At 50.9% G+C, this 25,984-nt stretch overlaps 1 protein-coding gene across 2 annotated transcripts in view; it reads right to left on the bottom strand.

The window, feature by feature from the left end:
* Positions 1-25,984, bottom strand: part of MVB12B (multivesicular body subunit 12B) — a 172,332-nt gene that overhangs the window by 72,692 nt on the left and 73,656 nt on the right. For both annotated transcript variants that reach the window (XM_021068965.1, XM_021068968.1), the window contains exon 7: positions 4,318-4,412. In XM_021068965.1, the coding sequence (XP_020924624.1) occupies positions 4,318-4,412 (95 nt within the window). The remainder of the gene's footprint in view (positions 1-4,317; positions 4,413-25,984) is intronic.

The raw sequence follows: 25,984 nt of genomic DNA, 5'->3' as shown, positions 1-25,984 counted from the left end.
CTACAGCCGCCGGCCTATGCCACAGCCACAGCCACAGCCACGCGGGATCCGAGCCGCGTCTGCGACGGACACCACAGCTCACGGCAACGCCGGATCCTTCGCCCACTGAGCGAGGCCAGGGATCGAACCCGCAACCTCATGGTTCCCAGTCAGATTGGTTAACCACGACGGGAACTCCTACACTTTCACTTTTTCACTGCCATTTTCACCTAGTTACACGCATTTTGGGAGCTACCTCGCATCTTTCTGGAATAGGCAGAAAAGAAATGAACGCTCAGACATTTAAACATCTAAAAAAACAGTTGTAAGAACATAAAAAGGCAGGCTTTCCTCATCCGGGACTAAAATCGAAGACTTTCAGGAGAGAAGATACGCTTTCAAGGAAAACTAACAGCCGCTGAGAGTCCTGACGAGGAAGCTGAGGAGTTGGGGCTTTGGGACGCGGAGCTGCAGAGAGCCACCCCAGGGGACAAGGTCTTAACAGCACAGACCAGAGGGGGACACACCAGTCGGGACACGGCCAGGGAAGCGTGAGCCCAGGGGCTGACGTCTATCAATCGTCAGAACAATTTAAAAAGTGGTTTGCCGACCCCGACCCTCACGCACGCAGGTAACAGAGTGAGCCAACCAGGCATCCACCACCTTCTTTCATCTCCTTTTTGGAGGAAAACCATCTTCAAAGCCTACAGAGTGAATAACTTGGTGATGGGGGACGTGAGGGGCCAGAAGGGAGAGGAGACGCGGGAGCGGCCAGCGCCGCCACGCTCAGGCTGCGTCGGGGAGCCGGCGGGAGGCCAAAGACCGCCAGGGTCTCTAAGGGACGCTGGCGGACAGGAGGTCCCAGGGGACGGCACCACAAGACAAAGTCATGTCCTCAAAAAGGGACAAGGAGAAAGTCACTGCCATGTGGCCTGGAAGTGATCTCCAGGAGAATTCGAAAGCACGTGAGGAGTCAGAAGACTTAGACGGCGATCCCTGGGACCAGCCGGGCTTCCTGAGAACATGCCAAGTGACCAGGAGGTCTGGGCCTTTTCTTATTATGAGAGCAACGCGTGCTGTCACGGAAAAAGGAGACACCGCAAAGAAACGAAAAGAGACAAGAGCAGGACGATCCAGCGAAAACCACTGTAAACAGCCCGACGCGTACCTTTCCAGACCTGTGGATGTGCTTTTTTAAAACATGATCACATTGCACATTCTGGTTGTCACTTAATATTCGTGCACATCTTTTTCTCTAAATCACCTTTTTTTTTTTTTTTTTTTTTGATCCTTGAAAAGTTATGGCCACGGTGTGGATGTTTCATAATTCAACCACCTGCCTTTGTTTTAGACATTTATAATACCTACCCCCGCCCCTCTTTGGAGCATGATATGTAAAAAGCAGCAGTGCTCGCCGATGTGGATCAAACTTTCTTGCACATCTGTAAGTATTTCTCAGAGGAAATTCCTGGAAGAGGAGGTGAGGATCAAAGGTGTGCTTCATGCCATTTTGACGAGGGTACGAGGTGGCAAAATTAGCCACATAAGCGTCTCAGGATTTCAGCACGGAGTCTGGAGAAGCTCCTCACCCCACTTCCGTGGGCAGGAGAGAACGACCTGAACCGTGGGGAAGCCAAGAGAACGTGAGGTCCGCCAATGGCTGGACGGGTGCAAACCACCAGCAAGACGGCCCAGCTGGACGTGGGAGGCCCTGCAGAGACGGGCTGGGCGGCTCCGAGGCGCTGGCCCCGGACAGACGCTGGAGGGTTTGAGCAGCGAATCAGGCCGAGGGCCTGCCCCGGAGGGTACAGAGGGCACCCTGGGCACGGCAGGCACTGGGCTAAATGCTCTCCTCCCTCCTCCCCTCCTCCACAACCACCTCACGGCACGTGGCTGTGCCGGGGCAGAGCCACACACGGCCTCCACCGGCTTCTCCGGCAACTCTGAGTGTGTCCCTCCCTTTGCAGCCGTGGCAGAGATGAACTGTCTGAGTGAAGGGTCCAGATGGGATATATCAACAGGTATGCCCTTGGGAAAACATTGAAAAGCCACTATTACTTTAATAACCACATATACAAGTTAAATGTAGCCTGCTTTCCAAATTTCGAATCACATTGTTCAGAAATCTCCTTTTCTTAGGACGGGACTGCGAATGAAGGGCGCAGTGATCCCATGTTTTAAGGAATGAACCAGAGCAGCCCCGAAGTTTGCACCAAAGCCTTGGTGCCTGAAGACTGGAGCCAACGTGCGCCAGAGCCGGTTTCGGGGGGAGAGCAGTTTGATGACTCATTTCATTACCAGCACAGCACCAGCCATCACGGCAATCGGGCACGGGGCATGGGCTGGGGCCTGGGGCACACAGTGCCTCGACTGTTTGGGGAATAAACCATTGAAACTTTAACTTTGCAACACCGAGCTGAGACGTGCCACTCAGTGCCAGATACTGCTGGAACGGGGGGTGTGGGGGGGTCTCCGCTCCCTTCCAGCAGAACGGCTCGCAGGCAGGCTGCCGATGGGCGGGCGGGCAGGCTTCCCAGCTGCACCACGGTTGCCCAGTGCTGAGCTTGCAGGCCTCGCGGAGCCAGCGGGTCCTGCGGGGGTACGTCTGGCAGCATCATAACCAAGCCGTCCCGGGCCCCGGTGGAGCCGTTTGGTGCCTGCAGCCACCGAGGGGGCCTGAGCTGCCTGCTGCCGTGGGCTACAGCCTCAACTACCTCTGTTTGGAAGATAAAATCCAACTGACTGCCACTTACATAAATGTACCAGGAAGTTTCTGAATGGCGTCCCCTGTGTCTTGAGGCTGTTACCTCGGTATTGCTGAACTAACAGCTGAAATGAACCCAGACAACACCTCATCAAAGCCGTGGGGCGAGGAAGCAGTGGTCCAGAGGCAGACAGAACATGCCTGCCAAACCGAGGAGATTTCGCTCTGTGGGCCCTTCGCTGCAGAAACGTCAACAGCTGGGAAAGCCATCAGAGAACTCAGGTGAGTGGGGGGGCAGCCGAACGCTGTGGCTGGAAAAAGATTTGCAAGGTGGAGGGGAAAAGTCATCTGCTTTGATGGAGCTTTCCTCGTGTGCATTCTGAACGGGGCCGCCCTGCTGGATTTCACAGGCCTATTCTGCACCACTCCGCCACTAAGCATCTGGGGAAATATTCAGCTTTTCTACAAAATAGGTCATCTTTCCACACTTGTTATGCTCCTTGTCGACTCTGCTGAAATAGCCAGAGCACAAAAGAAATTCTCCCTGGAGAGGCTTCTCTTAGACAACACGTTCCCGCTCCCCGTGGGGAGCGTGACGCCTGGAGTGGGGCCAGGCACGGGGGCGAGGGCTCTGAGAAAATCCCTGCCCTTGCCCTTCCCCGGCAGGAGTGCACCCAGAAATGGAACAACTGACCTCTGCTTATCCTTCCAAACCCATTAGGGAGTGATCATAACAAGAAAAACGAATACTGACACGAATTATACCATTGTTCTAGTTCATCCATTTAGCAACCCGAAGTTGCGATTTTTAGAAAAAAAGATTACCTTTTAAATAACCGATTCATTACGGTACATGAACGAATGCCATGTTCCCGTGTGCGAAACGTCACTCAGCGTTAAGGGGGTGTGCTGGTAAGTGGCACCGATTTGCCACTTCCCCCTCATGTACAAACACCTCAGACTGGAGGCCCCGTATAACCAGAGTCAAGTTTGTGGGTTTCCTCGGCTCTAAGCAAGTCACCTGCTCTGCCAGGCATGTAGTGAAAGTCCGTTTTGTAATAAGGCTTGTGAGGTTTCCTTCTCTGGGTGAAGGTGAAAAAGGAAACTAGGGCTGATAAAGTTCCCGCCAAGGTAACACTATCCATTTCAAGGCCACGTCCAGAAATCACAGACTCATACGATGGGGGCAGGTGGCAGGGAGACCGCCAGCACACCCTCTGGCCACAAACCTGGCTTCGAGAAATGAGAGGTGAGGACAGACGAGGATACAGAGGGCAGGTGGCACCAGGCCTTGGCTCTGCGTGGTCCCCAGTCCCTGTGGGAAATGTGCCCAAGATCTGGCAGGTGAACAATGTGGCTGGCGACTATTCTCAGGAAACTTCCCTTCAAGCTTGTGAAATCCACACACTGTTTTGCATCATTAGTTTCAAAACACGCTGAGTATCTGGCCCTTCTCTAAGTGCTGGGGTGACCTGGAGGAGAGGGGAGGCCTGGCCCCTGCAGGGAACGGGCCCCTCGCAGGGAAAAGAGAGGAGGAGGACACACAAGTGCCACTGGAAGTCAGGGAACACGTGGAGGGAGGTGGTGCCCGGGACGCAGACGCGTAGCTGGCCCTCTGCAGCAGCCCCACGTACCTGATATGGCGTAGAGATTGGAGTGCTGGTACTCATAGTCAGCCCGAGTGCTGTTTCTGCCTCGGAAGGTAGCAGGGAGCGTGAGCGAGATGTGCCTGAGAAAGACAGAGGAGAAAAGCGGTTACAGGGTGCACGGAGCACTCCCCGAGGCTCAGAACGCACCCTGTGCCATAACGGCCCGTGGCACGCAGCGCAGGGAAGCGGGCACTCCCGGCGGGGGTCTGGGGGGACTGCCCCCTCAGGCAGGGGCCCCTCCCCACCAGCTCCAGTCCCCCAAGGAACTCCGAAGTTTCCGGACATCAGCAGCCACCGTTTTCCATACTGGGAAGGACATCAGAGGAAGAAAGGGTCTCCCGAGCCTTCAGGGGTGTGCCAGGTGCCTCGAGGAGGTGGGGGATTTAGTTCCCACCTCTGCCCACTGGGCAAAGTGTACCCAAGGGACCAGAACACTCGGCTCTCAACATGAGCCTCGGCTTGTCCTGGCATCTTGGTCCCATTATCTACCCAGTGGCTGGCACACCTGTCCCGAGGGGCTGCTGAGCCTCACAGAGAGCACTTTGTGAAGGAAGGAGGGGGTGTTATCATTGCCACGTGAGTCCCGGAGATGCACATGCCTCTGAATGCCATGTCGATGCTGGCCAGGGCAGCTCCCCGCACAGTGTGAGCGGCTGTTTCACCAAAGCTCAGAGTCCATCTGGGGTGGTCATCGGCTGCCTCGAGCCAATGCCGAGAAGATGATAGTAATAGGAAAAACATTTCAAACCCAACAGGTCTGGGCGTAAAAAGCAGCACAGTTACCTCTTTTTGGTATGACTGGGGGTTGGTTTGAGCTCTGGTCACACACAGGCATTTCCAAAATGAAGAGACTGGGGGTGACAACCACAGAGAGGAAGCCTCACACTTTACATGTTGCCCTTCGCACACAAACGCGTGCCCTCCGAGAACATACAGACTCCTGGGAGGAAAGGTCCTCTTGGCAGGGCCTGCTCCCATGGGGCCAGGGGTGGGCAGGAGCCTCCCGGGACCAGATGAGCGCCAAGGCTGCAGAAGGCTGTGGCTTGAGCCCTGAGGCCAACACCTGAGGCAGCAGGCCCGGCTGAGTGAGTGCCTGGGCGGCGGGGGAACCAGCAGGAACAGCACGTGAGGCATGTGTCCATGGGGCACCTGAGGTGCAGGAAGTGAACCCGCACTGTCGGCTCATGACTGGCAAACTAAGGATGCAGACGTGAGCGCTCCCTGCAGGGAGCTTTCAGGCTACAGGGGACAAAGGCACAGGAACGGGCTGCCGCACAACGACTTGGCTCGGAGAATACAAACCCTTTGCCCAGCGAGCACGGAGGCAAGGAAAAACACGCTCTGAAAGGGGCACAGGGCTCCAGCGACACCTTCTCGGAGGAGGACGCGGGTGTTACAGGAGGAAAAAGGGCTGAGCGGGCAGCTGGGGAAAGCCGACTCAGGTGCAGGGTTAGGGTACCCACAGGAAACAAAGCCAGCCCAGCCGGGAAAGGACACCACATGCCACACACACCACGGGGACTGGATTCTGTCCGCTCAGACGAAGGTCCCCAAACTCTGTTCCGCCTGTCACAGCACAGATGCAGGCACTAGAGGCGCCTGGGAAGTTGCTAACAATACAGATTCACAGCCCCGGCCCTGGGGAGTCTGGTTCAGTGCACTTGGGGTGCAGCCCAGAAATCTTTTTAACAAGCTCCAGCAGTGACTCTGAAGACCGGCCAGGTCTGGGAACTCGGGGAGGTGAGCAGCAGCTGCAGAAGGGCTTTAAGCCGTTGATCAATGCCTCTGACCACAGCACTTAGTCAATGAAGCTGAGCAAACAGAAGAATGAATTATTGACTGTGGTTGTGGTTGAGCAGAGCTAAAATGATGACAGGCGACCCTGTGGAGAGGACTTGCCCAGAGCGGGGCCCTGGGGCCTGCAGATCCCACGGTTTTCTTATGGTTTTGCAGATCGCCCCCGCAGGGCAGGTGTAGGGCCTGGTACAAAATGAAAATGTGGGGACCTGGGTCAACTATTATTAAGAATTTCAGGACAGTGACAGCAGAGCGTTAAACCGAGTGTGGGCCCCTTTGGCACACACTGGCTCACACCCACCAAGCTGCCCCGAGGCTTCTGCATCCACTGCAACCACGAGGGGACTTCCAGGAGCTGGAGGAGACCTGTGCTTTGGGGCTGCCACGACCGAGACTGCTAAGCCTGGGAAGCCCTAAAACGCTGCATCCAACCCAAGACCACGAACAGACTGCACAGGGCGGGAGCCCCTCCAGCAGGCTCGCGGGGGAGGCGGCGTGTTGGGGAAACCTCAGAGGCCAGGCCGACCTGGCTGACGGCACAGAGAGTCTCCTTGGACAGGAAAATGGGCCAGCCCAGCCAGCTGGCTGTCAGAGGGGGCCGAGCGAGACTGGGCCCACAGCAACCCAGATCAGGGGGGTGGAGGTGGGGTGGCAGGATGGGCAGGGTCCCTATTTCTGCAGAGCTTACCCTGCAGCAGGGGACAGGAACACGTCCCCGAAGCCACAGGAGCGCTGGCGGACAAACGTGGTCACGTGTGGCAAGCAGAAAAACTGAAGTGGGCGGGGCTCCGTGCAGCCCCAGGGAAGAGCCCTTCCGGTGGAGAACGGGAGGTAGGGGAGTCGGGGGGTGGGGGGGACAGGGAGGGCTCCCGTGGGCTCCTAAGCAGCAGGAGGTGTGGCTGAGGGTGGACCTGGGAGGAAGTCAGAGTGGCCAGGGCCTGGAGGCCAGGGAGAAGGAAGGACCAGGCTGAAGAGTTACAGGGCCACTGCCCGAGGGCCCCGTCTCAAGTTCTGACTTTTTCTTGAAGGATTTTTAAGCCACGAAGGAACAAGACCCAATTTACAATTTTACGAGTACATGCCTGCGGAAAGCGGGGGGAAAACCTGAAAGAGCGTGGCGGATAGGAACGCAGCGGCTCGTGCCATGAGGAGTAGCACGGAATGGCAAGCAACTGCGTAGCACCTACTGTGTGCAGACTCAACAATGCCCATCAAAATCACCTGCTGCAGCCCTAGAAATGATCAATTTTGGGGTCATTCTATGGCCCAGGGAACTGAAGCAAGAAGTAGATACTAGAGAATCAAGCCGCCTGGCTCCTTTGTTGACCGGCCACGCGCACATCCGGGTCTGAACTTGCCGCCTTGCTGGGGCATCAGGCTGGGTCTGGCTGCCACGCCCTGGAACTGCCCCCGCCCCCCCCCGCGCCCCCGCGTGGCCTGCTTCCCTTTCCCTTGCAGAGGGTCCCGCGGCTCCTCCGCTGACCTTGGGGCCTTGCAGCCAGCAAGGGCTCTGGCTTAGCGCTTCCCCCTTCCCCAGGCAGCCTAATCCTCACCTGCACCCCGGGTCTCACACACCAGCCCACCTCTCCAGACTGTCTCCTGTCACTGCTCACTTCTCCCTCCACCAGGAAGAGTTCAAGTCTTGTAAATCTCCGAACAAGCCGTGGTTTTGCATGCCTCAGTCTGATTTTTTTTTTTTTTTTTTTTTTGGTGTTTTTGCCTTTTCTAGGGCCACTTCCCATGGCATATGGAGGTTCCCAGGCTAGGGGTCCAGTGGGAGCTGTAGCCACCGGCCTACGCCAGGGCCACAGCAACGCGGGATCCGAGCCGTGTCTGCAACCTACACCACAGCTCATGGCAACACCGGATCCTTAACCCACTGAGCAAGGCCAGGGACCGAACCCGCAACCTCATGGTTCCTAGTCGGATTCGTTAACCACTGCGCCATGAGGGGAACTCCGCCTCAGTCGGATTCTTCATCCACGCAGCTCCTTTCTCCTCCTCGAACCTCCATTTCCTCCTTTCCCCCTCTCCACACTCCTGCTTGCCCTTCAACACTCCACCTGGTGAAGCCCTTCCCGGGCTTGACTCAGGCTGGACAGGTGTCTACATGTTCTCTCTCTCTCTGGTCATCACAAGACGCTGCTCCAAAGCAGGGCCAAACCTCATCCATTTGGTACCCCATTTTCTAGGACAATTTCTTCCCCAGAGTAGACAGTCATTGACTAGATGCCTGTTGAACAAATCAAACCCCAACCTTCTGGGTCTTTGTGGACACGAGCTGTTGTTGCCTCTCTCATGGCATCTCTGCCTGTGCGTCTGCTCGGTTAGACTCAGGGGGTTTCTGGGAGGCCCACAATGCACGCACCCCACCCTCTGCGCTACAAAGAGGTGTGGCGTCAGAAGCTGGTGGGGCAGCAACCAGGAAGTTACAGGGCAAAAAAGAAAGAATTACTCACCACCCAGGACGATGTGGGGTTGATGCAATACAAGGGAAATTAAAAGACAATTCAAGTTGCAGGCCTGACTCTTTTACAGACTAATTGCTCAAGAGGAATCTGTCAAAGTGAAATCAAGCTACCACAAACTCCAGCTGCAGTGGCTGATGGAGAGCGGGGACAGGGCAGCTTTCAGAGCACAAGGCAGGACGGCCCCCGACCAGAGAGGGCTGTAGGGAGAAGGGTCCCTATGCCACAAACAGCTGCTTCTGCATTTTTACTTCTATTGGTCCTGCGCCCAGGGGAAGAAGGGACGCGGGGACAGGGCGGTGAAAAGGCACATCAAGCCTCCCATTAATAAGAGTGGACAGTTTGGGCAGAGGGGACAGATCACCTGTGGCTAAATCAAACGAAGGAGTCGCCTGCCGAAGGAGAAGTGGCCCAGGGGTGCTCGGCGTCCGACCCACCTGACAGTGAGGACGCATCCGCAGCACAGAACTGGGATGTGGTGAAGGACAATTCCTATTCTGCTTCTTCCCTGGCATTATTTTAAGTCCTGCTCAGGAGGCCTCACTGCGGGACCCTTACAAAATGCACCGCGCCTTCCCTCTGCATCAGGATGAAATCTCCTCTCTGACCCGGTCTTATTCCAAGTCCCTGCACTCACATCCTCCCACCTCCCTGGCTGTGGGGTGGTCCCCCTTCCCACACTCTCGCTCCTGCTTTGGGGCCTTCGCACCTGCTCCTTCCCAGCTCTTCTGAAGAGGACCCCCCTCCTCGTCAGGCCGCCTGGGGAAGCACCCACCTCCGCCTCCGGAGGCTCTCTCAACACCTCAGCACCCACCCCCTCCATTCGGCCGAGCCCTCCCCCCTCTACAGGATCATGGGTTTGTTTGTGTGTCACCAGAACATGGTCTTTGTGACACTTTCTCTTTCCAACATACCCTCAGTGCCTACGAGTACCCTGAACCCAGTGGACACTTCAAAATATTAGGGAGAACCTGGTAAGATTACCTAATGCCACGGGGCGAACAGATGTAACCAGAGATAATATGGGGAAACTTACAGAAAGGCTTCCCCTCATCTCCTTTCCACCCTGGGACTGGCCTGGTTAACAGTTTGGCAATGCAGCTATCTCTGATTCCTGGATAGCTCAACCTAAATAAGAATTGCATTTGTCGTGGCATTACTTATAAAGCCAAAAAAAAAAAAAAAAAAAGAATCAAACTATAGGGGATTGCTTAAAAACTATGGTACAGCTATCTGATAAACTCCGTTACAATCATTTAGAATATTTTCGAAGACTAAAGGCCTGAGCCCGTCCCCATCACCACAGCATCTACTGAGACAAAACAGAAAATCCTTATTTTTACCCTTGGAAGTGTCATCAGTTAACCCAACAGTCTCTGGCTTATTTCCCATGGTCTGACCGTCTCATGAGAGAAAGGAATGCCCCCACTTGTGACTGGATGTTACTGGGGGAGGGAAGAAAGCAAAAGCAGACACTTGGGTAAACCACGGGCACTAAATGCTCAGTTGTTCTGAAGCACCTAAAGGCAGAGGAGTGGCAAGAACGAGCAGGTCCTCGGTGGCATCGAGCAAAGCAGAGAAGTCCACGGCTCTGATGCTTGCTGGTGCCCCTATGGACAGCGAGTCACTTCAACAGGCCCCAAAGCTGCTGCTCCCTCTGCGATCACTCTGGACCACTCCAGTGCTCTAGCACAGTGGGCTTTAGATTTGATGAGCGTTCATAAAGACCACCAGCAGACCAAGGGCAGGTTACCCCCAAACTCAGGAAACTGGCTCTACCTAGGGTGGCACCTGGAGATGAAGAGCCCCCAGTACAAACCCCAGGAGGTCTTGGACCCCTGGAATAAGGGACTGGCCATTAGAGGCCAACAATTTCTGCCACCTGACACAAATGATGGATCAGTATTCCGAAATCCGGCTCAAGAATTCCAACTAGGGAGTTCCCATCGTGGCGCAGTGGTTCATGAATCCGACTAGGAACCATGAGGATGTGGGTTTGATCCCTGGCCTTGCTCAGCGGGTTAAGGATCCGGCATTGCCGTGAGCTGTGGTGTAGGTCACAGGCGCGGCTCGGATCCCGCGTTGATGTGGCTCTGGCGTAGGCCGGCAGCTGTAGCTCTGATTAGACCCCTAGCCTGGGAACCTCCATATGCTGCAAGTGCGGCCCTAGAAAAGGCAAAAAGACAAAAAAAAAAAAAAGAAAAAAAAAGAAAAAAAAAGAAAAAGAAAAAGAATTCCAACTAGGATGGCCCCTAAATTCTAGGGGAGTTTACCAAGCTTTCCTCCCCGTCCCCTGTCCCTGGCACGGCCTAGAGGGAGCAGGGCACACCCTGTGAGCCACCATGTCTCTCTGCAGGGGGACTGGCTGATCTGTAACAAATAGGGCAGCACCGTGTGTGCTGCCGACCACGGCTCTGGCTAAATAGATGCTGAGGGAAATTTCATTTTTTTCCCCCAAGTCAGTCTTCGGCACCTTATTCAATTAACATGGCCACTAAGCCGCAGACAGCTCCATATAAAAGCCCTTCAGTTATAGAATACATTTTATTATGTGACAATAGTTGCCAGCACGATTTATTTCCTTTGATGGGATTCTGCTTTTTCCTTGTTAATTTAAATCTGTATTTTCTAGTGCTGATTCCAGGTCTGTGTGAATTTTTAAAATGTTACCATTAATCTTCTGAACCCAGTGGCCACATATAATGAAGACGGCTGTGCCCAGGCAGCCGTGATGCCCGCTATCCTCTCAGGCTGTCAGAGGGCAGCGCGGAGGGACCGGCGGCTGGTAAGGCAGAGGCGGATGCGTGGTTGGAGACAGACGTCACTGCTGTCTCCCACCCCTACACCCCGCCCACACACACACACACACACACACACACACACACATGTGCACGCCTGCGACCAGCAAACTCTGTGGCATCAGGTCCCAATTTCCAGTCTGTTTTTCGGCTGCTTGAACACCAGCTTCTGGGGCAGCGGTTTTCCCTGTGTGCTCCAGAGACACCTGGGGGTTCCTCAGACTCTTTCAGGGAACCCGCAGTCACCACTACTGTCATACTACTACTACCTCCCTTGCCTTTCCCCCTCTCATTCTCTCTCAAGCAGGCAGAAAACAATTTCCAGAAGCTATGGGACTTGTGAGGACCCCATCACCCTGATGTCTCTGCTTAGACAGTCGTGTGTTTTACATTCTTCAGTTTTCCTTTTTAGCGAGGTAAAATAAAGCCAAACATCACCCGCATAAACAAAAGCTCTTTCGAATCCTCTCCTGCCCCCGCCCCCCAGCAAGATGGAATCCTCTATTTTTTTTTTTTCTAAGACTATAAAAATCCTAGACCAAAAAGGTGGAAAACCACTGTTCCAGCACAGTGTGTTGAATGTAACTCTGCAGGAGACTGGACATGCAGCCAGTGAAGCGGGGCCAGACGTCCGCCTGCGCTAAGCCCGGGTCAGGATGCTCCTCAGACACAAGCCGCCTCTGATCGGAGTGACGGACTGCTCTCGATATCTAAGCGGTACATCCCCCGACTAACGAGAAATAACATTTGCTTATTCACTTGCACTGGTGCAAAGAGTCAACAGTTGAAAAGACCTAAAAGACTGGCAAAATTCTACTTCCGAGGATGAGATGGTCCATGTCCTGAAAAGATCCCAGGACCACATGACTTGGTACGGCCAGTGATGGCGCCAGCCTGCCTCCGGGTACCAAGGTCCTACAAAAACGAACGAGAACAGCGGAAGATAATGAAGATTCACAAGACTATCCGCTGAATAATGAGCACCCAAGTGAGATGCGGGGAGGGAAGGAGTAACTCACACATCCTGCCTTTCAGCCAACACCCAGTCTAGAAACACACACCCTCACGAGGGCCTGTAAAGCAATGTCACACAACAGGATTAAAAGAACATTATCGGGGGTGGGGGGGATTTGCTGTAGGATGTAGACAAAGTTGTCTGCAATGGAAATAAGGCAGAAATAAAATCTCTGAAAACTGAATCAGAGGTGCCATGGACAAGCCCCCCACGATGTTCTAGAACTCAGAAAGAAGGAAGCCAGAGACGACACAGGGATGGAGGGAAAACATGGCCAATATGCAGAACAAAGACCAACCCAAATATTCATGGTGTTAGAAACCAGAACAGTTAAAAGAGAAGCACGAATCAAAACAGGCTTGAAAGCTTGCCTGATTAAAAACAAATACAGAAGCCAAGAGGGCTTCCAACATTCCAGGTGAAATTAATAAAGAGACAGCTAAGTAAATCCTCATTTCAAGACTACCTAATTTCAAGACTTAGTGGAAAGCTGGAGTATAAGCAAGGCAGGGTGGTGCTGGCGTAATCACAGACACATGGATCAAGAGGACAGACGGAGGGTCCCCAGAAAGACCCACACATAAATGATCCACTGATTTTCAACAAAGGCGCCACGACAACCCAATGGGGAAGGAGTAATCTTTTCAACAAATGGTGCTGGAACAACTGCAGAGCCACGTGCAAAAACATGAAAGAAAAGAACCCTGACGCTTTACCTCACACCACATATGCATAAAAAATGGCCCCAGGGATTCGCAGAACTACTCTATCAAAGAGGAAAAGGAAGAGGTAAATTATTAAGAGGTCCAGGGGTTTGATTCATTTTATTTATATGCATCTGGATTGAACAGGCATAGCGTGGCCTCTTCTAGAAGAAAACAGTGGAGTTCCTGACACGGCTCAGTGGAAACGTATCTGACTAGCATCCATGAGGACACAGGTTCGATCCCCGGCCTCGCTCACTGGGTTAAGGATCCGGCGTTGTTGTGAGCTGTGGTGTAGGACAGCTCTGATTCGACCCCTAGCCTGGGAACCTCCATATGCTTCGGGTGTGGCCCTAAAAGGGTAAAAAATAAAATAAAATAAAACAAAACAAAAAATACATAGAAGAAAACAGAGAAAAAAAATCTTTGTGACCTTTGTGGCAAAGATTTCTTAAATAGGACACCGAAAAGCACAAACTATACCGGAAGAAAAAAAAAATCAACAAATTGGACTTCACCAACATTTAAAACTCTTGTTATTCAAAAGATGCTGTTACAAACATGGACACACAAGCCACGGACCTGAAGAAAATACCTGCAAACACATACCCAACTTACAGCTGGGTATATACAGAACTCTTATAATCTAGCAGAGGACTAACAACCCAAGTAAGATAAGACCAAATGATGCGAACAGACTAACTTCATTAAAGAAAATATACAAACGGTAAATCAGCACATGAAAGAACGTTCAACACTACGAGTCATTAGGGAAATGCAGATTAAAACCATGATGAGCTATAACTACACATCTTCTGGAAAGACAAAAATTAAATACCGACTGTAGGCAAGGAAGAGGAGCCGGGAGAACCCTTGTGCATGGCTGGTAGGAATGCAAAATGGTACAACCACTTCAGAAGACAGTGCGCAGCTTCTGACAGAGTTCAAGGGTATCTCTGGCACAACACGGTCACCGCACTTGCAGATTTTCAGCCAAGAGAAATGAAAGCACATGTTTGTACAAAGGTTTGTACACAAAGGCACGGAGTGGCTTTATTTGTAAAAGTAAAAAGCTATAAAACAAACCAAGTGTCCGATGACAAGCGACTGGACAGACACACCGTGGTCCCGCCAAGCAGTGGATCCCAGTCGGCAGACCTGAAGGAACTAAGGAGACATGCAAGACGGATACATCTCAAGGGAAGTATGCTAAGTAAAATAAGAAAGATGAAAAAGAGCACACAGGGTACCATTCCATTTGCATAAAATTCTAGAAAATGCAAACTCACCTACAGGGTTGGAAAGCTGAAGAGTGGCGGCCTGAAGAGAGAGGACGTCTTACGTGGGAGCCCAGGGCAACTTGCGGAGGTGGTGGGGACAGGCTTGGCTTTGGTTACGGTGTCACAGCATATACGTACGTCAAAGCTCATCAAATTATACTTTAAACATGGGCGGTTTATTGCATATCAAGTAAAATTTGGTAAAGCTGAAAACGCCCCTGATCTTAAAACAAACAAACAAAAAACAAGTCCTAAATGAAGAAGACAGTGGCGGGGGCGCTCCCAGTATGCCAGAAAAGGCAATGAAGAGAGACCCAGGGTGCAGCCTGGGAAATACTGACAGTGACTTTGGGCCCATCCTCTGTCACATTAAACGCTGAGGGCCAGGGAGCCACTAAGTCAGGAGGGGACGGAAGCTGAATGAGTGAAAAATGCTTGAATCCCAAGCTGTCTTTTACATTCGAAGCAAAAAAGATCAAGCCCCTTCCCCTGAAAGAAATAGCCTAAAACCTGCTCTGGGTGATTCAAAATCAAGACCTAAGAAGGGGGGAAGTAATAGGACAAAAGGACCAGCATTTCCTCTTTCTCTCCAGAAATCCCGCCTGAGGAAATAATCTGAAACATGAGAAATGACTTATTTAAGATAAAAGCAATAATGTTTGCTGACATTTTCGCTTACCCTTCACGTGCGTCACGTATCCCCACCCGGATCCTACAAGTAGGCACTGAGATCAGCTACTGGACAGAAGGTCTCAGAAAGGAGTTCCCGTTGTGGCGCAGCAGAAACAAATCCAACTAGGAACCATGAGGTTGCAGGTTCGATCCCCGGCCTCGCTCGGCGGGTTAAGGATCCAGTGTTGCCGTGAGCTGTGGTGTAGGTCGCAAACGCAGCTCGGATCCCAAGTTGCTGTGGCTGTGGTGTAGGCTGGCAGCTGTAGCTCGGGTTCGACTCCTAGCTTGGGAACCTCCATGTGCCATGGGTGCGGCCCTAAAAAGCAAAAAAAAAAAAAAAAACAGAGAGAGAAGCTCTCAGGAAGGTTCAGCAGCTTGCCTAAGGGGATACCACTTGGATTTGAACCCTGATGGGGCAAATCACAAAATTCATCTCTGAATCATGATGCTCTACTTAAAAACTGGAAAAAAAAATTCTAAGATGCCTGATTCAGAATATTTAACAGACATGAAATGATGTTGGCACTGAGGGAGGGTGCTTCTGCCACGATGCTGAGTGAGGAACTCAGGTGCAGACTTTGTGGGGACAGAGATCTCGGCTGCAGGAAGAGGAGGAAACTGGGTTCTTGGGGTGGCGTTTGTAAGCTCCAGGAAATGGGGAAATGCTCACACTGACGCCGGCAGGAGGGATCAAGGAGAAGGAATGGGCCAGACATTTATATCAAAGACACAGCTATTAGGTCAAAACAAAAGAGAACAAGACAAAACCAAGTTGCAGAATGATGAACGTAACCCCCCCCACACACACACACTGTATCTCTATGGGGACACATACACACATACGCCCCAAGACAAAGGGTCTGGAAGGATGTGCCCCCTCACAGCAGTGATGGCCCTGTGCCAAGGGCAGGACTAGGATGTGGCACGGATGTGGGACCGGGATGTCATCGTGGTGCGGGTGACAGAAGTCTCTGAGGTCAGAGTGTGGATTTTTTTTCTTCCGCTCTTTCAGATGTTAATTTTTTCAGTGAGAAATGCTTTTGCTTTTTATGAGAAAAAACAACTGGCCAACACTAGGAAGAGAACTCTGGAAGGGCGAGGGAGGGCATATGAAAACATCCTGCACAGTACTTGGTGCTAAAGGAGTGTCTTGTTTCCCAGACACATGGTTGCTGGTGGAAAAGGACCAGAGATCATGTGCAAAGAAAGCAAAGGAATTGGGGGAGGGTGGAGGAGGAACATGCAAAAGCCACAATAATTGGGTTAAGGTGGTCAGGGGGAGAAAGAACATGGCAAACAGCTAAATGAAATTCCACTTAATTCCTGCAGAACACCGTTGGGAAGAAGTCATCTGTGACACACAGCTTCTGTGCCAGGTGTAAGGACGTGCTTAATGAATGCCATTTAATGAAGAAAAAGGCTCTTATAAAACACCTGGCACAAGCAGGGTGAGGGAGTTACAGGAAAGGGGACCTCTGCTGCACCTGCTGGCATTTTAATAAGCACCTTCTAGAGCATCCGCTCTCCAAGGCTGGTCAACAGTGTCAGAACGAGGTCCCTGACCATTGCCCACTCTCGCTGACAGTCTGGGAAAGCTTATTTCTTAAGGACCATATGCTCAGGTACTGGATCGCTCTGGAAGGTAATTAAAATGAATTATTTTCAGCGGCAAGGGCCTGACCAGCACTCACATCCTCCTCAGACTTCACAGCCGGGATTCCTGCTCCAGGTCCCCTGTGCTTCCAAACTGAGATTCTGAGTCACCAAGCAGATCTGTGCAGACCCAGAGAGGTGAGAAAATACTGCACTTTTCTTGTAATTTGGTTCTGCTAAGACCAAGAATCCATTATTTTAATGACTCTAGGTCCTCAAGTATTTTTAGGTGTGCCCATTTTTTTTTTTTTTCCTCACGGGTGGGGGAGCCAACCTCAGAGAGAAAGCACCACGTGTAAAGTTCGCTACCCTTTCTCATGATGTGAGAGGCACTCCGCTTTGTTTTGTTTTGTAACTGATACCAGCAAAGTCAAGGAAGGTTTTATAAAACCTAAAATGGACCTATTTCCTTTGCAATAGTTCACTATCTCAAACCTTCTCGGCCCAGACCCGAAACTAAATTCCGAGTATAAGCCAATCGATTGGCGCCATCCAAGGGGAGATGGAGCATGGGAGCAGCAGATGCACAGGGCTGCTAGGATCAACACACTGGGACCCCCTCAATCCACCAGCTTCTTTTCTTTACTTTTCTTTCTTTTTCTTTTTTTTTTTTGCTTTTTAGGGCTGCACCTGTGGCATATGGAAGTTCCCAGGCTAGGGGTTGAATTGGAGCTACAGCTGCTGCCCAAGCCACAGCCATGGGAATGCCCAAACTGAGCTGTGTCTACGACCTATACCACAACTCACTGCAACGACAGGTCCTCAAACCCCTGAGCGAGGCCAGGGATTGAACCCACATCCTGATGGATACTAGTCGGGTTTGTAACCTGCTGAGCCACAAGAGGAGCTCCAGTCTACCAGCTTTTCATTTTAATCCTACTATACGCCAAGCATTGTGTTTGACCCTGAGATAGCTTTTTACAAAATGATAAGCACATATTACTGAATGAAGAAACCAGTCTGAAGAGACTACATGCTGTATGATTCCAACTCCGACACGCTGGAAAAGACAAAACTGTGGAGACAATAAAAAGATCACTAGTTGCCAGGGGGGCCTGGGGGCGGGGAGAGAGATGAACAGGCAGAGCCCAGCGGATTTTTAAGACCGTGAAAATACTGTTTGTGGCACCATAATGATGGACATAGGTCATTATACATCTGTCTAAAGCCACAGAATGGACACCACCAAGAGTGAACCCTAAGGTAAACTATGAACGCCAGGTGATTAGAACATGTCAGTGTAGGTTCATCTTTGGTGTAAAAAGAAAAAGAACCGTTCTGGTGAGGGAGTGATGCTGATCACAGAGGAGGCTGTGTATGTGTGAGGGCAGGAGTGTGGGTGAAAGCTCGGTACTTTTCTATTTCGTTATAAACCTAAAACGTCTTTTTAAAAAATAAAGTCTTTTCAAAAGGATAAGAAAAAAAAAAAAAAAAAGCCCAAATAAGACTCATATCCTTCCCCTTTACATGTATCTACAAGTAAACTGAAACACATACACAAATCCCCTGTATCAAAAAGCAAAAAGCTCTAAAGATACACAAATATAAGGCTATAAGGTTATACACTTCAACTTTAAAACAGTGGCATAAAACAAAAGAAACATCTGCTGAGTGCCTCCCAGGAACCAGGGACCCCCCTGGGCCCTGTGAGGTGTCCAGGGCCACCAGGCCCTGGTCCCACCTACCAAGAGGGAAGAACGTGGTCAGGGAGAAAGGACATGCCAGAGCGACGAAACGGCAGTTCGAGAGGCAAGACGATGACCTAAGAGATGTCGCAGAGGAAGAGGGGCGACAAAGGCTTTTGGAGTCAGAGAAGTGGGAGTTCATTTCCGAGCCATGGCTGGCAGCGGCTTTCTGGAAGTGGGGACACTGAGGCTCTGTGATCATCTGTGACTGTGACCGTTACCACTCCCTGGGCACGGGCACTGCTCTTCACGCCTCACTCACCTCTAACCTTCACAAGCCAGCGGGGGCCTACAGGGGGGAAGAGAGAAGGTTCCGAAAGGTTAAGGAACCTGTCCAAGGTCACACAGCTACAGCAACTAGCTGAGCTAGGATCTGCGTTTACGCTCTTTCCACTATGCCATGTTCCTTTCCCGAGACAACAGAAGCACAAAAGGACAAATGCAGACTTGTTTGTTCATCTTCCACTCAAGCCACCCATTTGCCATGATCAATGTGAATTCAACCTACCAACCTGACTATATAATGAGTTTTCCTCATGGGCAACACACACACACACACACACACACACACACACACACACACACACACTCTCTCTCTCTCTCTCTCTCTCTCTCTCTCTCTCTCTCTCTCTCCAACCAAGGAAGTCACTCTGCACTGGACTAGGAAAAAAGGCTGCCGCTGGAAGACTAAGGAAATCACAATTCCAAACTCCCCAAGTTCCTAAACACATAACTTTAAAGTATGTGCGGCTCGACAGCATATGGCAAATCAATTACTAGTTTAAATCTTAAAACAAAAACACGGCAAGTGTGGTGCAGAAATAATCAAGAACAACGCTTCCGTTTAGATTACAGTGGGCCACTAGAGTTTTGAATACAATTAATCATCATTCCAGGCAATGGGAAGCCATATTGACACTTATTCCTAATTTGAATATTTAATTAGGGTGAAGTTCTTCATCAAATTACCGCAGAACTGGGATAAAGCCTGGAAGACTCACACAATTACTACCTTAACCCCTTCCCAGCTGCTCACCTGCGGGGAAGACGCCTGCGCCCAGCCTGATGTGGTGGGGATTCAGCGGGGAGGGCTGCTGTCGGGCGCTGGAAGGGGCCAAATGGTGGCAACAGAAAGGTCTAAGGGCCTGAACAGCTTGTGATCAGAGTGAACTCTGAAACGAACCCTGACAAAGAGAAAAGTCACACGCCTGAGTGCCCACTGTGTTCCCCCCGTTTGGTTCCTGCAAAGAAGGTATTCTTATCCCCATTTTGCAGATGAGGAAACTGAGGCTCGGAGGAGGAGTGAAACAACCCACTCAAGGCAACACTGCTTGAGAGTGGTATAAAGAAGATCAAGTTAATCACCCCCCACACACACACACTCCGGTACTTGGACTCACCAAAAATGACAAAGAGATGGAGTTCCCATCGTGGCTCGGTGGTTAACGGAGTGGTTAACGGATCCGACTAGGAACCATGAGGTTGCGGGATTGATCCCTGGCCTTGCTCAGTGGGCTAAGGATCCGGCGTTGCCGTGAGCTGTGGTGTAGGTCCCAGATGCAGCTCGGATCCCGCGTTGCTGTGGCTCTGGCGCAGGCCGGCAGCTACAGCTCTGATTCGACCCCTAGCCTGGGAACCTCCATATGCTGCGGGAGCGGCCCCTAGGAAAAGCAAAAAGACAAAAAAAAAAAAAAAAAAAAAAAAAAAAAGAGAGAGATAGAGACAAAGAGAACACTTGGTCATTTTTGCCGACAAAATTTTTGTCGGCAAAAATGCATCTAAAGCTGTATTTTGGATATTTTGCATCGTGCAAATGAACTGGAGGGAGAGAGCAACCAGAACCCAGGCCTCTTGGAGCAGCATTCTAACATTCATCTCTTGGATTCAAAATGCACCACTGGGCTCCCCAAGTTGGGACATGGCAATGATGCTGTGGCCAGCTGCTCAGGAGACGGCCGAGGTGGGGGCAGCCAAAGGCTCAAGGAAACGGCTTTGGATGGCAATGTTGCCACCTTGACCGTGTACCAGGGAGCCCACAGAGGGGTCAGTACAGAACACCACTGATGTCCAAGGGGAAGGGGAAAGTCAGTAACAAGACAAGAAAAATGTGAATTTTTTTTTTTTTTTAACTTTCAAAATGGCAAAGGCTCAACCATAGGTCTCTAACTACCTATCAGTCTGGACAAGGTCCTCTTTCTCACTGTATGAAGACTTTTACGGATATTTCACAGACGCCATGTGATTCTGCAGGACCAAGACGAAGCTATTTTCCCACGCCGTCTCCCCGGAGGACCCCAGGGTGGACGAAAGGCTGACCTCGCACCCTGCACCTGGCCACGGTCGGTCTAGAGATCTTTCTCCCTCCAGACTCCACTGAGGTGCTGAGAATGAGGGATGGCCTGAAATTTCTGGTGAGCGATCTCCTCTTAGTAGAGATGAGTTCAATCACCCTCTGGTGGATGGTGCCGGAGCTCCACTCGCCAGGGCTGCCTTTAGCAGGAGGCGGGTCAGGGGACGGGAGGAAAGAGCTGCCTGCAGCCCCAGGCCCGGCCCCCTGCCTGGCCGCAGTGGCAGCGGGAGGCCCAGGCCCAGCAGCCCTGCGCCGCAGAGCCTGCTCGTGGCGGGAGCAAATGGCGTCGGGAACTTTGAAACTTTCCTTTGTATATTACATTGATCCATAGAAGAAAATCTCTTTTAATGAGGAGTGATGTAGTTACAAACTCTCCAGAGCCATAATTAGAGCAAACTAATTGAAGTTGTGTTTTGACACACTTTCCAAATTCACGGGTGCCGGATGACATATTCACAACACTGCTGCCGCACAACCATGGCGACGGCAAAATCATTAGGCTAATAACACTTATTTGCATTCTTATCATGCCGGCAGCTCTCCTTTAAATACTGTTTCTACTATTGCTCCTCTACTGTAAGTTTCCACTGGAAGATATTAACAGTAATTATTAGTACTTTAGTGGAATTTTAATGTTAAAGAGTAACAACCCGCATTAACATCCGTCGAAGGCCGATGCCTTTCCTTCACCACCACGGGGAGGTTTGGGGGTGCTTCTTCCACCCCCACCCCACGACCTGATGGTGACACAATTTCAGCTTCATTTAGGATAACCGCTCAGAGCCCACCCCCAGTGGGATCTAAAGTCTGGGTTTCTGAACTATTCTGTTTCAAATGTTTGACAAGAAAAATCTCTCGCTCGCTAAGTACATTAAAATGAAATAGTTCAGGAGAAATTTTTTCCAAGTAGTTTTTTTTTAAAAAAAAAAAAACCCAGCAATTTACAACACGGTCTCTGGTAATAATACTAATGAATTCCAGGAGGACGTGCTTTTAACCACTCTGCCACCACCCTTTCGGTGATGAAAGGCAGGCCCGGAATAACCAGAATGTGAGAAAGGCCGGCGGGGGTGGGGCGGCCTGATCTGTCAGTGGGGAGGCCCTGTTCGCCACCAACAAGGCCAATTTTTTGGATGCTTAACTCACTCACACACAGAGAGGAAGACGCGACAGTTCTAAGTAATGGTTATTAATGACTCCCTCCTCTAAAGTGACAAATTACTTCTGAAATTTAGAATTGAAGAGGTATGAAGAGTGAAGGGAAGATGACAGGCGACGCCGGCAGCGGGGCGTTCCTGCGTGCTCGACGGCGGCGAACAGCCCGGGCCTGGAACACGAGGAAGGGCCACAGCCCTCGGCTCTGGGCATCTGGCGGTTCCACGAGGGCTGTGACCAGGGCCATCGCCCACCGGTGTCTGGGAGCACGTCGAGTCAGGGACCAGCATCTCGCCCGCAGGGGGCGACGGTAAGGTCGGGGTACGCCGTCATGGGGAGGCCAGACCTGGTCCCAGCCCTGCCCTCCCCACGTGCCCACCTCAACACGTCGCTGGCCATGGCCCCTCCGTGGAAACTGAGGGTTGGGCTAGACAGTGGCTCAGAGGAAAGGCTTCTGTGATAACTTGGGATCAAGAAAAATAACCGCCATGCCATTCACCTTTCAAAATTCAAGAGAAAATGAGGGCACAGAACGGCAGTGTCTTAACTAAAAATGGGCACTTGTGTAGAGTTTCCAGCTATGCAAATAGATGTTTCGGGATGGATGTCTAATCTCAACTGGTGAAGATTTAATTGAGTGAAGAAAATGCTTTCTTCGAAAAATGTCAAAGACTGTACTCCTTTAAAGCTTTCTGTTTCTTCGGCTACCATCCTTGGATCAATCTGCTATTTTTCAAGTCACTGATGACTCAAAAAAACAAAAAAGGGGAAACTGACTTTCATAGCTGCAGCAACACTCCAAATCATGGTATTTATTCCCTACATTTAAGTTTTATTACACTTGAACCGTGCACTGCCAAAACACCTCCTCTGTTATAAAAGGAATGAAGAGAAAAGCCCGGCCTGGGACTGAGGGCACCACACTTCCACTCCAGAGGATCTAGTCCCATCTTATAAACTGAAATATTTAAAGAGTCTCTAAACCTCACTGACCCTACTTTTAAAAACAAGGAACACATGGGCACCGCTAGCTTTTCATCTTCTTCCAGCCTACTAAAACACCCGCTTCTCCAAAATGCAAGGGCAGCAGGCCTGCCAAACTCAGATTCATGAGAGGCCCCCTGCAGGAGAGGAGGGCAGGCCGAGCCAGTGGCGGGCACAGAAACAACCCTAACAAAGAAGTGAAGGTTTTTCCCCTTCTTGCCTGATCACTCTCAAAAGCTGTGGAAAACAATTTGTTGAGCAAAACAAAGTGAGGACGAATTAGGAGGTGGCCTGTGGGCTCGTCTGGGAGAGTTTAAGGCTGTATTTGGTCCTGGGTGTGGCCGTGCCCCCGGCTCAGGGGACACAAAGGTGGAGGGTCCTAAAATTCAGGACGACCCGAGGTTCCCTGAAGGCAGGGAGACCGGGATGGAGGGGGGACCTGAGCTCCAATCCCGGCCCCTCTAAATGCCCTCACTCTGCTCTCAGGCAAATCACCGTCTTTCTAAATTTCCGGTTTCTCATTTCTTAAAATGACGACACGATTACTCATCTCACTATATGGCTGTAAAGATGAAAACAATACCTATGAAGTATTTACACAAGGCCTGGCACAAAATGCTCGAAAAACTCTAACTATGAAATCATAACGATGATAGTGATAATTGTACTCATTCTGATAATTATTAATATTATTATTCAACTGGAAACCAAACATCTGCTTGCTGCTCAAGAAGGGGTTTAAGTTGAATGCTACCCTACCCACGGGCAAAAGCCCCACCCACATAAATCCTAAAGGCCTTTGAAAATCAGTTACAGCAAGCAAAGGATTTTATTAAACATCCAAATTAATAATTGAAACCCTGCCTTGAAATAGAACAGCAGCGGGGGTGCGGGTGGGGGTGGGAGCGGGGGCAGTAAAATCCTAGGAAATTTCGCTTAACACTCATTTTTACTTTGTTTGGCGGCTAGATTTACACTGAGAGACCCAGGTGAAATATTCCGTAGAGCTACCTGCAAATAGACTGTCAGCTTCCACTCTGATAAAAGGTAAAATATCCTTCTCTAAATGGTCTGGTTCACAGAACCGACCCTAAAGTGAACTGATAAATCTGTTCTGACACATGGAAAACTATTTTCATAATCCTGAAAAAGGCCTCTCTCCAAACCCCGGAGCTCACACCCACTGTGCAAAGAGGCCTCGCATACGTGCACACTGGGCCCGGGAGGGGGTCTCATCACATTTACAACCCTGCTTTCTGGGACAACAAGAAGCACACATAACCACCAAGAGAAATAAGACACAAAGCCACAGAAATTACAAAGATAACACATTTACAAGCAGCAAATACTTTGTCGAAAGTCTGATGTGTGAGAGTGAGAGCAGAGAAGGCCCGCTCAGAGGTGGAAGCTCTATTGACTACTAGTCAATTCTTCATTCAAGAGAAGCTCCGACTTCCCAAGAAGCCGTATTAAAAATTAATATCTAAAAGTGTAGCAGGCAGCCTAAACTCATCATTCATAGCTAACAATACCAAACTACATTCTAATGAAATTTCACCTTCAAAATCACGCTGACACCAAAACGACGTTGGATGCTCTTGCAAAGGCAGTGGCCACTTTGTGACACAGGCATTTTTAAGATATTCAAATGACCCAGCTCTGCAGGTCTCTTTCACACTCCTCTCATAATCACCAGAATAAATCAAACCGCTTGTAAGCCTGCTTAATCACGGGCTTTGAAGCCGTTTGAGGGGACCCTCTGAGGTATGGCCCCCACATGTTCTCCTCAGGCATCAACCACAGCTCAAGTGGACTGGCCCCCAGCCAGCGTTCACAAGTCTCCCCGAGAGGGTGTGAACGCAAGGCGCCGCTCCCCCCCCCCCCGCCGCCCCCAAAGCTGCAGGCTCTGGGAGGGGGCCTGGAGAAGCTGTGTGGGAAGACAGCCGGGACCCCGGACTCCCCTCCCACCCCCTGCTGGCCCTTCGAGGCACCTGCCCTGCTCCCCAGTGCGTCTATGCCCTGCTCAGGGACGGTCTGCAAGCCAAATTCTGATACCGAGGAGCTGTGTAACCTTGGGAAAGGAATCTAACCCTCCTGATCTCAGCCTCCTCATCTTAGAAAGGAGGGAAAAACAGTACTGAACTCACAGAGCTGTTACTGGGATTAAACGAGTTCTTATTTGTAGAGCACATGCACAGCGCCTGACAGCCAGCGAATGCAATATAAGCCTTGGTGGGTTGGACGGATGGACGGATGGATAGAGGGAAGGAGAGATGCATGAATGTATGAGACCTGCTCCCTTGTGTCTAGACCAGCTCACATCACACTCCAATAAACATTTTCTGAGTGCCGCCATGCGCCAGGCACCTGGAGTTCAAAGGTCCCTACCACTGGGGAGCCACAGATTTTTCACAGAACACTGACTGTAGCCAATGAGATGGCACAGCTGAAAGTATGTGCTAAATTTTGATACACAGTGATTCAATATTATCATCGTTATTTCTGTGACTAGCCTTTTCGGAGGCTTTAAAGGAGAAAAAGGTAACATGAGAATCCCTGTCATCAATAAGCTAGCAAATCTAGTCATAAGATCAAATACAAATACACACGGCAGTGACAGGGAAACGTGAAATGCCAAACTGCACGGTGCAGGCGACTAGAGGAGACGAAGGCGGAAAATGACAGGGCCGGGCTCTCTAGAAGAGGCGAGGGGGGAGGCCAGGTCTGCAGGGCGGGCAGGACCAAGCCTCAGCATTCTCAAGTCCAGTCTGCCTCTGTCAGGAGGGCAGGGGCTGGCACACCAGGGGAGGCACACAGCAACTGCCAGAGATGGATCTGGAATGAGGACCATGTGCCTGGGAGCCAAGAGGAGACCGACTCACACAAGAGGATGTGGGAAGCAGGTCAGGTTACAGGAAGCTGGTGAAAGCTCTGGACAGAAAAAAAAAATAACACGTGCTTGTGTGAAAACCCCTACAGCATCTGCCAGGGAACCTAGGGCTTTAACGCTCCAGGCGAAGAGTGTAAGCGTGGGCCACTGAAACGAAATGATACAGGGCCCCAGGAAGCCCAACCTCTAACCTAAGTCCGA

Source organism: Sus scrofa, chromosome 1 (assembly GCF_000003025.6).
Source record: "Sus scrofa isolate TJ Tabasco breed Duroc chromosome 1, Sscrofa11.1, whole genome shotgun sequence".
Taxonomy (NCBI): domain Eukaryota; kingdom Metazoa; phylum Chordata; class Mammalia; order Artiodactyla; family Suidae; genus Sus; species Sus scrofa.
Note: the sequence above shows the minus strand (reverse complement) of the source record. Positions and strands in the feature narration are given on the sequence as shown.